General features: G+C 37.2%; 1 protein-coding gene across 1 annotated transcript; it reads left to right on the forward strand.

Moving 5' to 3' along the window:
- Window positions 1-4,559: 4,559 nt before the first annotated feature.
- On the forward strand, window positions 4,560-11,030 carry LOC140840837 (uncharacterized). The gene is made up of 4 exons (XM_073208002.1): window positions 4,560-4,762; window positions 10,081-10,411; window positions 10,522-10,747; window positions 10,894-11,030. Exons 1-4 carry the CDS (start codon window positions 4,560-4,562, stop codon window positions 11,028-11,030), a joined length of 897 nt encoding a protein of 298 aa, XP_073064103.1.
- Window positions 11,031-12,815: the final 1,785 nt, after the last annotated feature.

A 12,815-nucleotide genomic window follows, 5' to 3' on the forward strand; every position in this document is an offset into this window, starting at 1 on the left:
AAACACATGCATCAGCCCAATATATTAGTCCTTGTATCTATCAAAGCAGTGTTTTCCTAAATTACCCTCAAGAAGCCCAACAATAATTCTTCCTCCATCTTAACACCAACGTACGAAGAGAGGCGATGGCTTAGGTTTTTGTTGTCTGCGCCGAAATCTACATGATAGGATCGATTGACGTGTCAAGAGTGTTTAGAAGGGGGGTTGAATAAACACTCTCAATTAATATTGGTCTTTTCGAATTTTTGAGTTCAGTTTGGTGACAAAATGATTCTCGGAATCTTGTTGGTCAATATCAATCAGTTAAACTGAGGTAGTTGCGGAAGGTAACTGACTGACAGATAGAATACAGAACTGAAATAAAATACACAAGGATTGTTTCTGGATGTTCGGAGAATTCAATTACTCCTACGTCACCCCTTCTATCACAAGGATAGGATTTCCACTAAAAGACTTTGATCCAATACAATACTTGTACAGACCCACTTCAGTTAGGACTTACCCACTGCCTAAACTGAAACTCTTAGTATTACAAAATGATCTCTGTGCGTAACTGATCTTAGCACTATTGAATTAACAAATATTACAGAGTGCTAGTTTGCTCAACTTGTAGCCTTGATTGCTACGAATAAATCAAGTAAGAGTGAGCTGATATTTTGACAGAGTAATAGCAAGTTTGTAATAGTGTATCGTTACTTCTTCTTTTTCTTCTGCCATATTTATACTCTTCTTTTCCAACTGTAATCTTGAGATAAAGTTGAATCTTTGTATCCATTGGTTTCCACTTGATTATTCCTTCGATATTGTTTGCTTCATTTATTGTAATTCGGCGTCTTAATTGCTTTGTCCGGAATGCGTTGTTTTAAGTAGTCTTGGTTGTTGTGCGGCGCTCTTGTAATCTGTTATGTCTTCTTTGTTCTTTCTCGAGACATCTTCAGTTGAGAGACTTTAAGGCATTCGGCTGAATGTTTTAACTTATCAGTTCCAACTGATCAGTTTACTTTGTGTCATTGTATCAGCTGATTTCAATTGCCGAATTTGCTTGCGCGTATCAGTTGATTCATATTTTGTTAATCGATTGATTCATGTTTTTTCAAACTCCAGAATCTAGTTTCCAACAATTTTCCCCTTTATGGTATTTGACAAAACCAAGTGAACTGAGCTCTTTGTAGATAATAGATTACGCAACTGAATCATAAAATAACTGGATTCCTTGTAGATAACATAAAATCTGAGAATATAATATCAGTTGGTTCTAATAATCTGATTAATTCTTCTTCAGCTGCTGTTCTTCCCCCTTTTTGTCAAACAACTCCATTTTATCTGATAACCTTCGAACGTCAATGGAAAGCAGTTTTACATCTGATGAGATACTTGTGGCAACAGTTGTGAGGGAGGTCTGTAGCAATTCTATTTGATTTGAAACAGAGGTTTCCAGTCGCTCAACTTTCTGACTGATTACATCATGAGTTGTAAAGAGTGAGTTAACTAGCCCCTTCTTTATTTCATGCACAGTTCTGCTAAGAGAGTCCATGTTGGTTTGAAGAGCGTTTAGTTTTGCCGAGTCAAATTCAGTCGAAGAATCTAATTGACAGTATGAGACAGTTGTTCTAATTGAATTTTCTTGATTTCAGCGAGCATATGCTGCATATTGTACTGTATGTTCTGGATTTCTTCAAGAACAACATCCATTTCTGTGGATTGAATTGGAGGTCGCTGATTGGGCGTTTCTGAATGCTTCGATGTTTGTCCAAAAAGAACTAATGCTTGATTAGTTTCCATTGTTCCAGCCATAGGAATGTTTTCTTGAATTTGAGATGATGAACGTTGGTTTTGATCAAGAAATGGACTGTCTGGCTGAATGATGGAGATGGAAGGTTCATACATAGGGGCCTCCTGTGGAGAATTAACTGAACTTTGTTCTTGCTCCTTTTATTCAGTGAGCAACTGACCTTCTACATGTTCAGCAGTTTCTTGTTCTGAGGGTTTTGCTTGTTCATCAGTTTGAATATCTTGTTCAGCAGAACTTTCTGGCTGAACTGGTGCTTCAGTTTGAGCTTTTTCCGATTCAGTTATTTCTTTTTCTGAAGTTTGGTTTGGCACTTCAGTTTGAGCAGATATAATTTTTTCAGCAATAAGTGACTCAGCTGGTGCTTCAGATGATATCTTAATGTCTTGCTCTGGTTGTTCAGCTGAATGGGTAACTGAGTCATACTGTTTTTCCTCTAGCTGAGCTTCCAAGGTAACAGCTTGAATGATTTCATCAATGTTTGCCAAGGATAGTTCTGCTTCAGAATATAGCTGATGTTATGTCTGAGAGGATTGAGGTATTTCCTGAACTGGCTTTTCAGTTGCCTGTTGTGAAGATGTTTCTTTTTGTGGAGAGGAGGATAAATCTTTTTCAGTATTTGAGTTGGGGGGTTTGTTATGAAGAACTAGTTCCTGATCTTCTTCCCAAAATCTGATTTCACTCTGCAGACTACTAAGATCTGTGTCCAGTTGAGTGAACACAGCTCTATCATTGTATGCAGTTGGACTTGTGGGATTGTAGTTGGACTTCAGCTTTGCTACCATTCTTGTTAGCTTTTTTACGCGAATGTGATCAAAGAAATATTTCTGCCTTTCTAATGCCTGTGGAATTGTAGCAGCTTTGACTACTTTCATCACAATCGCTTCTAGCTTGATGAACTTTTTTAGTTGAGATCTATGCTTCAGTTCTTTGGCAAAGATTTCTGTTCTGAAGCTTTTCCAACAATCAAAAGATTTTAATTGTGATGTGGCAAATGCATTGACCTGTTCCCAAACTAGGTCAATGTGTGTTTGAATGACATTGGATGGCCGGGGTTCTTCAACCAGCTTGCCTTTTCCTTTGTCAGTTGAGAGAATGTGAGGAAGATCCATTCCAGAATGTGTTGAGTGCACTGGTTCCCTTAATATTACACCTTTAGATCTGGCTCTAGGCAAGATGGTAGGGCGATTTACAAAAATCAAGAGAGCTCTTACCTTAGCTGGTTTCTTTGCTTTGGTAACTGAATCATCAGGTGAGACTACTTGCAAAGGGATAGCCTGAATGGGCTGTTGAGCAGCTGATTGAATAATTTTCTCAGGTGGAATGACTTCTACTGTTGTTATTGGTTTGGTTCTTTGAGTCCTTGGTCTCTTGACAAGCTTAGGGGAAGGAGTTTTCTCTGAATCTGATTTACTGAGAATCAGTTTCCTTTTTGATGTTTTGGCCTTCTTGACTGGTGATGGCTCAACCTCTAGTTTGGTTTTTGATGGCAAGGTGTTTTTGGCAGTAAAGATCTTGAATTTTGATAATGTTTCAACATTTTCAGCTACCAAACCCTTCAGTTTTAACAGATAACTGATTTGGATGGCAAAGCCACATGACTGTTTGGATGACTTGAGCATATTCTTCAAGATGTTAAAAAGAATATATCTCCAATTTGCTTTCTTTTCACCCATGATTATGGTCATTACCTGGAATTTTTCGAGTGTAAGAGCAGCATAAGAACCGGGTTTTGCTAATATTCCCTTTGCCACGATATCAGCTAACAACTGAATTTCTGGTTTCAGTTCCTTCTTTGGATCGGAAACCTTGATTTTCCGTCCATCAGCAGATAATCGAGACTGCATTTCTTCAATGTCCTAAGTTTTTACTTCAGAAAAGCTGACATAACCATCAGTTGGCAAAGAGAAGATTTCTCCGAAAACTTCTTCAGAAAGGAGTAGCAACTGATCATTGATAGTCACAGAGATAGTGTCATTAGCAGTGATAAATCCCTTCCGATAGAATTCATTGACTTCCTTGAGGTATATCTTCTGAGAAGATTGTCCTAAGAACATCTTGAGACCTGCCGACTCAAGCTTTAGAAATACATTCTTAACGTCTGCTTCTTGAATCGATAGAACCGAGTTAAAATCGATGACCATCGCATTCAAAATATGGGCTGGGATCTGGTTTGCCATTTCGGAAAGTGTAGTGATCTGCAAATTGAAGAGAATAAGTTCTGAAATTTGTATTCTCTTAGAAACTGATTGTAATTGTGAAGAATAGAACTGAAGTGAAGCGGGCAAAATGCTTTTGTTCGTGACTGTTCAAATTATGGACACGTGTCAGCCCGGGAAAAATTTTGAATAAAAATGTGTGCACGTGTGCTGTAATCATGTGTATATAATAATGAGCGGTTTTAAAATATGCCACGTCATAAAAATTTAGTCACGTCATTTGATTTGGAATATAATAAGTTTTTAATTGGTTAACTTATGTGAGAAGATTTGTAAAATTTTCAAACTGAACGATCAGTTGGGAAACTGATTCAAGTCAGTTGAGAATTCACAAACGATTGTCTTCTCAGTTAAGTTCTTTAAAAACTGACATTCCCCCTAGATTGGTGCATATAATAATTAAAGTAGTGCTACAAAATAATTTTAAGAGTCGGAGAGGTTATTGGTTTTGCTGAAACGTTGACGACTCTTCGGCTTTCTTGATATTCTGCTATAAATAGAAATGGCTCAATTAGTTTTAGACATATCATCTAAAATATTCAAGATAAAAAATGTCTGATACGGGTGACTCAAGTCTTTCTCCCTTTTCTGTGGAGGCCAGGAAGGCTGAGTTAGAAGACGAAGTCTTCTATGAAAGTCTGCATTACTGGGAGCGATTGCAGGAGCTTGAGCTCTTATACAACTCTGGGGAGGCCACCACTCCTGAATTGGTGGCAGAACTGAATCAAGTGCGAAAGCACTTGAATATTGCTGTGTGGGTGGACGTCTTCAAGGACGGTCACATGTATCAGCTGATGCTCCGCAAAGAATTGAAGATCCTGAGGTGCATAGCTCATTCTCACAGCTTTCTCATGACTGCTCATTCTTCTCTATCTGTTTGGCTGAAATTTTGGATAATTGTTGTGGAGAAGAAGTATGATAATGTAATCCAGACCAACATTTATAAGTAATGAAATATTTATCTGGTTTTAACTCTGTTTTTCTGCAAATGATATATTTCATCAGTTGTGATATGTAAACAAATGAACTGATGAGAGACTAACTGTCATAAGTTGATCATGAACTGGGACTATTTAAACAACTATTAATAGAATTCAAACTTGTGTCAGTTGACAATGAACAACTGATAACTTAAAGTCTTTTGTAAATGTGAAAGACGCTTTGATTGACTTGAGACCCTTCAGCTTCTCCAACGCCATTTTCCTTTGGAATTATCTCCGAAACTGATGTTTGGACCACTATATTTGGTCAGTTGAGATAGCATACTTGCATCTCCTGTCATATATCGTGAGCAACCGCTGTCCAAATACCATATTGAATTTTTATCTGTACATGTTACCTGCAAGCACACACATAATATGATTTGGTACCCATATCTATTTGAGTCCAAAACTTATTAGTCCCTTTGGAACCCATACTTGGATTAGTCTAACTGACTTTCCAGTAGCTGTATTCCAAATGGTTTTTCTCGGCTTTTGTGTGCTTGGTGAGTAGTGTACAGATGATACAGTATGTGTTTTAGTCTTATTCAAATGATTGTTCAATCTGTATCTCTTTTGAACTGGCTTGCAGTTATAGTAATTGACATAGCCATTCGAATAGTTTTTGTGAAATCTTTTTGATGACCCGCTTTGTGAATCAGTTGAAAGCTTTTGGCTATAGCCAATCCCATATCTTCTAGCCTTGTTCAACTTTTCAGTAGGTTGTTCAATCAGTTTAATGGGCTCAATTTGTTCTTGTACCACTGCTGATTTGACAAAGTGAATGTACTTCCGTTTGTTCACTGTCAGGTTTGGTTGAGTATCATTCGAAAACATTTCTCCTTGATTATTGAACCCTAAACCAGTTTTATCAGAAACTGATTTTTGTGAATTATGCATCTCATTCAGTGCAGTAGACGACTTATTCCAAGATTGAATGAGTTCAGTCTGTTTTGAATTTTCAAGGATCAATTTCTGGATCAGTGACTGATCTTTCTTTCTCTCTGCTTTTAACTCAGCAATTTCCCTTTTTAGACTCAACCCATCAACTGATTCATCAGTCTTGGTTTTATTGTCCATGGGATCATTTTGCTTTGACTTTATTTCATCAAATGATGATGCAAGTTTCTGGTACTCATTTACCATTTCATGCAAAGTTAAAATGAGTTCTTCTCGAGTAAAATCAGTTGAACTAAAATCAAATACCTGTTGACTTGTAGATTCTGCTTCTGTATCATCGGCCATTAGACATTTGACTTCCTCTTCATCACTTGAGCTATATGAGCTTTCTGGTTCTGATTCGTCACTATCAGTTTCTGCCCATTTGGATTTGTTCTCTTCAGCTAATAGAACCTCATGTTTCTTTCTGTAGGTTTTCTTATCATTTCTGGGTCTTCTCTTATGCTCATATGATTTCTTTCTTCTGTCAGTTGATCCTTGACCGTCCTTTTTAGGTTTAGGACAGTCAGCAATATAATGACATGTTTTACCACAATTGTAGCAAGCATTTATTTCTTCTTTGGAATTGTTTATCTGGTATTGCTTCTGAAAGTTTCCATGGTTCTTTCTTATGAACCTCCCAAACTTTTTGATGAATAATGACATAGCATCATTGCTTAACTGATCGGCAGATTTCTCGACTGAACTAGTTGATTCATTTTTTACAGCTGCTAGAGCAGTTGTAGCTGTATGAGTAAATGTTTCTCCTTCTCTGCTCTGCAATTCAAATTCATAAGCCTTTAAATCAGCAAATACTTCATGAAGTTCGATCTGGTTCAAGTCTTTAGATTCTCTCATAGCCATAGTTTTGACATCTCATTCCTTTGGAAGACCGACCTCTCATCACTTTTAGTGCAACCTCTTTGTTAGTATACATTTTTCCAAGTGCATTTAATTCATTTACAATACTGCTCACCCTTTCATCATACTCATTCATTGATTCTCCAACCTTCATTTTGATATTGTCAAATTTCTGAACTGCAACAGAGAGTTTATTTTTTTTTGTTTGGTCATTTCCTTCATATAACTGAATCAACTTTTCTCAAATTTCTTTTGCTGTTTTGCACATCTTTATTTTGTTAAATGTTGCTTTGTCCAGTGTCTTGTATAGAGTATCTTTGGCCACATTGTCAAGATTGGCTTTTCTTTTGTCCTCAGTTGTCCACTCTTCTGTGTGCTTTTGAATTCTCTGTGGTGCCCCTTCAGTTATGGCAATTGCTGTATTTGCTTTTAGAATCTTCATGGGTCCGTCTGTTATGACATACCACATGTCATCATATTGTGCAGCTAAGTGAGCCTGCATTCTGAGTTTCCAGTCATCGAAATCTTCTCTTGAGAACATAGGAATTTTATTGAATGAAGTCATGCTAGCAGATTTATAGATCAGAAGTATTCAAGAACAAGATTCAACTGCTTTGATACCACTTGATAGGATCGATTGACGTGTCAAGAGTGTTTAGAAGGGGGGGTTGAATAAACACTCTCAATTAATATTGGTCTTTTCGAATTTTTGAGTTCAGTTTGGTGACAAACTGATTCTCGGAATCTTGTTGGTCAATATCAATCAGTTAAACTGAGGTAGTTGCGGAAGGTAACTGACTGACAGATAGAATACAGAACTGAAATAAAATACACAAGGATTGTTTCTGGATGTTCGGAGAATTCAATTACTCCTACGTCACCCCTTCTATCACAAGGATAGGATTTCCTGATGCAAACACGGATGGTCAAGCTCCAAGGAAAGCATGGGACCCTTTAGAGTTGCCGGAGGGACCAATCACGAGGGGACGATTGAAGAGATTCAAGGAAGCATTGCAGGGGCTTATGAGCAAAGAGGAAGGACCGCTAAGTGCTGGAGGGTTTTCGATGCATGGGAGTGAGTTTGGAAGTCATAAGAACATTATTCAAGTGATAAATGAAGAAGAGGCCAGAAGCATCGGCGCCCAAGCGGCCAAAGATTACCGCCCGAGCGCGACATGTACTGCCCGTGGAGAAAACTTACAGAAAGCCTCGCGCCTGAGCGGTAATAATCTACCGCCCGAGCGCGAATAGTCCAGAGCCCTCGGCGCTCGAGCGGTAATTTCCTACCGCCCGAGCGCGCGTCTTTTTCGAGAATATTTTAATTTCCTACTTTAGAGTTTTATTTTGTGAGGTAACTAGATTCTAGTAATCTTTTTGATATGTAAACCATATTGGACGAAATTTTACACACAATTCAGATTTCATTATTTTGATTTTTATCAAAGTTTAGAGTTTTTCTCTCAAACGTTCAAAGCTTCGCTTTGTTATTCAGAAATCAAACTTATCAAAGTTTTTAACTTTGTGGCGTTTGTCGATCGTGCTTGTGCGGATTGTCGTCGACTAGTTCTTCGAAGGTTCGTTATAATTTCGATTGTTTATCTCGTGATTATTTGTTGCTAGACTTTTCATAGTTTAGAGGTGAATATCACAACACACACACTTGATTCAAAAGATCGGGACAACAACGATTCTTTGTTTGATATTGAATTGAGGGCGCGATTCGATTTTAATCGTGTTTGCTATTCATTCGTACAAAGATTCACATCATTTCCACTAAAAGACTTTGATCCAATACAACACTTGTACAGACCCACTTCAGTTAGGACTTACCCACTGCCTAAACTGAAACTCTTAGTATTACAAAATGATCTCTGTGCGTAACTGATCTTAGCACTATTGAATTAACAAATATTACAGAGTGCTAGTTTGCTCAACTTGTAGCCTTGATTGCTACGAATAAATCAAGTAAGAGTGAGCTGAGATTTTGACAGAGTAATAGCAAGTTTGTAATAGTGTATCGTTACTTCTTCTTTTTCTTCTTCCATATTTATACTCTTCTTTTCCAACGGTAATCTTGAGATAAATTTGAATCTTTGTATCCGTTGGTTTCCACTTGATTATTCCTTCGATATTGTTTGCTTCATTTATTGTAATTCGGCGTCTTAATTGCTTTGTCCGGAATGCGTTGTTTTAAGTAGTCTTGGTTGTTGTGCGGCGCTCTTGTAATCTGTTATGTCTTCTTTGTTCTTTCTTGAGACATCTTCAGTTGAGAGACTTTAAGGCATTCGGCTGAATGTTTTAACTGATCATTTCCAACTGATCAGTTTACTTTGTATCATTGTATCAGCTGATTTCAGTTGCCGAATTTGCTTGCGCGTATCAGTTGATTCATATTTTGTTAATCGATTGATTCATGTTTTGTCAAACTCCAAAATCTAGTTTCCAACACTACAAAAATCTTTACAGTCTTTCACGACTTGTTTCAAACCAGTTTTTTCATAAGTTGTTGTCGAAATTAAGTTTTGCTAGGTTAAATTTTGCTGATGTCACCTGCGAAAGATTGAGAATTGTGACGAGGTTATCACTATGTCGGTAAATGAAATTTTTTTATTTTTCTGCTTAAGATGATGTTTGTTATCCTTCTTTGGGTTGACATCGTTGAATTCAATATTATGTTCTTTTGTGTTTGTAGTTTATTTGTTTGCAGCAAAACTTGTATCTTTGTTTTGTAAGGTTAATCTTTGCCGAAAATTTTCTCGATTTCATTTATGTAACATCATTACAATTGAAGACCACATCAGAAAAAACATTTTTCAAGTTCTTACTTAACACAATGTCGAAGTGAAAAGTATTCAAATATTTTTTAAAATTGTGATGATTTTGTTGTAGTCAATAAACTACTGCATTTGGTATTTCCATTTAAACACTATTCGAAGAACGTGTTTACGTATTTTTAACCACGGATTGTTAAACAAGAAATTTGTTGTTAAACCTAAATTAGTACCTTGATTTACAGTATTTTTAATTATTTTGTGTTTTTCAAATTTCATTGTTAACCACATTTTGAATTTTATTTCTTTGTTAAGTATCTTCCATAGTTGACCATTATGCGTAGACATGTTACACTTTTTTTGTTGCTGCACCAAATCATGTGTCGATCATTGTTGGTTATGTTACTCGTGAGACGACATGTACTGAAGTTACGTGCAAAACGACGTTGCAACAAGCGTACAAGAACAATGTCCTATAGCATGACACAAAGAATAAATGTGCAAATGAACCATTTGCACAGGATTATTGACATAGGAGACGTTCAATGTGTGGTGAACTTGCGAATAAATAGGAATGCATTTGTACGCTTGTGTTATTTGCTAACACATGTTGGAAGACTAGTCGAGTCTAGATATGTCCGTATTGAAGATAAGGTGAGCATGTTTTTGTCTGTATTGGCTTATCACAAGAAAAATAGAGTTATTGGACATGACTATGTACGTAGTGGCCATACTATCAACACCCATTTCCATCAAGTGCTCCAATCAATTCTCATGTTACATCCTTTACTACTGGTTAAGCCATCTTCTGTCGATGATTCTGGCACCAACGAAACTTGGAAATGGTTCAAGGTAATGTCAAACAATTTTTAACAAACTGTACAAAATAAACATTTTAACTACGCACGTGTGATTTTTTTTATAGTTAAAATGATGTGAAGTTATTAATGTTAATTGTACAGGGATGTCTTGGTGCATTAGACGGAACTTATGTAAGTGTACATGTGCCGACCATGGACAAGGCACGATATAGAACAAGAAAATGTACTATTGCAGTCAACGTTCTTGGGGTTTGCGGCCGTGAGATGAAGTTCATATATGCACTTACGGGGTGGGAGGGATCTGCAGCAGATGACAGGGTTCTTAAAGATGCAGTGACTCGTGACGACACACTGAAAATTCCAAGAGGTTTTGATATTCATTTTTATTATTATTAACTGGGAAGTGATGAGACTTGTTTTTTAAATATTGTTTGCAGACATTGTTAATTATTTCCTCACGAATTTAGTGCTTACATAATGTTATTGACCTAATAACTAATTTCTTATTTTTAGGCTGTTATTACCTATGTTACAATGTATATGCCAATGTAGACGGATTCTTGACTCCTTACAGGCGAGTATGCTATCATAGGGATGCTTGGGGAAACCGTGCAAATGGGCCACAGAATTATAAGGAGTTATTTAACTAGAGACACTCTCAAACCCGAAACATAATCGAAAGAGCATTCGGTTTGTTGAAAAAAAGATGGGTCATACTTCAAAGTCCTTCGTTCTATCCACTAAAAACACAAAACAAAATCATAATGGCGTGTATGTTGTTGCATAACTTCATCAGGTCTGAAATGTCTACGATCCAATTGAAGAAGTGAACGATGATGTAGTCAGTCCGGACAATGAGATGCAAGATGATTTCGTCACTAGCTTGAAAGCGTCGATGATTGGGATACTTGGAGGGAAAACCTTGCAATGTCTATGTGGATGAATCTAACCTAAATCATTTTGTTTTTTTACTTCTTTCGTTAGAACTTTTGCATACATGTACTTGTGGCATTTGATGTTATTTATTTTTTAAATCTACAGAACTTGCATTTTATGTTATTTTGTTTGAATTTAGTTCACGCAATTATTTATTTTTTGTTTATTACGAAATGTGATTTTAAGTAATTAAACTAATTTTACATGGTTAACCAGTGCGTTGTAGTACTACCAGGAATAGGACATCGGCAGTGGCAACATCCTAATTATGTATAGTGGAGCAACTCCCGAGAGTTTTGTTGGGAAAGCCAAAAAAGCTGATAAGACAAGACGTAGTTGGAGTGAACGTAAAGAAGAATTTATGATACCAGCACTGAAAGAGGCGTCCGTAGAAGGTTGGAAAAGCGGCAATGGATTTCGGCCAGGATATTTAGCTTTTCTTGAAAATCGAATGAAAGTTGCATTCCCAGAGACAAACTTACGTGGCAACCCATATATTAACTCTAAAGTTCATGTGTGGAAGAAATTGTACGGATCTTTGGTGACATTACTAAGTAAAAGTGGAGTAGGATGGAACGACACAGAGAAGACCATTGAAGCTTCAAACGACATATGGGATGCACTAATTAAGTTATTTTTTTTGTTTGAAAAATGCTTGACTTTTGTTATTCAAGAAATTTGATGAAGGTCGGTACTATGTGTAATTAAAATCGTAGGCAGACAACAACGCACGGTCAATGAGACACAAAAGGTGGACCTATTACCATGATTGGTGCAAAATCTTCGGTAATGATCGGGCTACTGGAGACAAAGCTGAAAATTTTACTGCCGCAGTTCAAGAGGTTCTTACAATGACACCTGAAGTGCCTCACAATACAAGTATGAGCCTGGACGAATTGTATTCTGTTGATGAGGGAGCTGATGAGTCAATGTCTGTATCTGTCACACCGTCCTCGAAACCGACATCTGCTGCGAATTCAAAGGGTAAAAAACGGAAACATGTAGACGATGCCGACAATGCGATAGAGGAAGCCATAAATAATTTCGCCACCATCACCAAAGATACAATGAAAGACCTTATCAAACAATTGGCAACACAAAAAGAAGCAGATGATGAGAAGATGTGCAATGCCCAAGACAATGTGTTAAAGGTCATGGAAACAATTCCCGAGTTGATCGAAGACGAGAAAGTTATTGTTATTGAAGAATTGGTGGACAACCATGCGAAATTATCACGGTTCTTGTGCTTGGGTAATGCCGGAAGATTGAGCTTAGCAAGACGGTTTCTAAGAGGAGGTTGACGTTATGCCTCGTCATGCGGCACTTTTGGGGTAATATTAAGTTTTGCTGTAATTCTTTTGTCGGAGTGTTGAACTTGTGTGCATCTCAAACATTGCATGACCTTTGCTGCCTCAAACTCGTCTCTCTGAATCGAATTGAATTGTGGGATTTTGCTGTTTTTTGAAGGGGTTGGTTTTGGAGAACAAAGCTGTAACAAT

Source organism: Primulina eburnea, chromosome 9 (assembly GCF_022965805.1).
Source record: "Primulina eburnea isolate SZY01 chromosome 9, ASM2296580v1, whole genome shotgun sequence".
NCBI classification, from domain to species: domain Eukaryota; kingdom Viridiplantae; phylum Streptophyta; class Magnoliopsida; order Lamiales; family Gesneriaceae; genus Primulina; species Primulina eburnea.

Coding starts and splice junctions, on each gene's coding strand:
- LOC140840837 (XM_073208002.1), top strand. CDS start 4,560: ATGTCTGATACGGGTGACTCAAGTCTTTCTCCCTTTTCTGTGGAGGCC. Junction 10,412..10,521: donor AAACTTGGAAATGGTTCAAG/GTAATGTCAAAC, acceptor TTAATTGTACAG/GGATGTCTTGGTGCATTAGA. Junction 10,748..10,893: donor CACACTGAAAATTCCAAGAG/GTTTTGATATTC, acceptor TCTTATTTTTAG/GCTGTTATTACCTATGTTAC.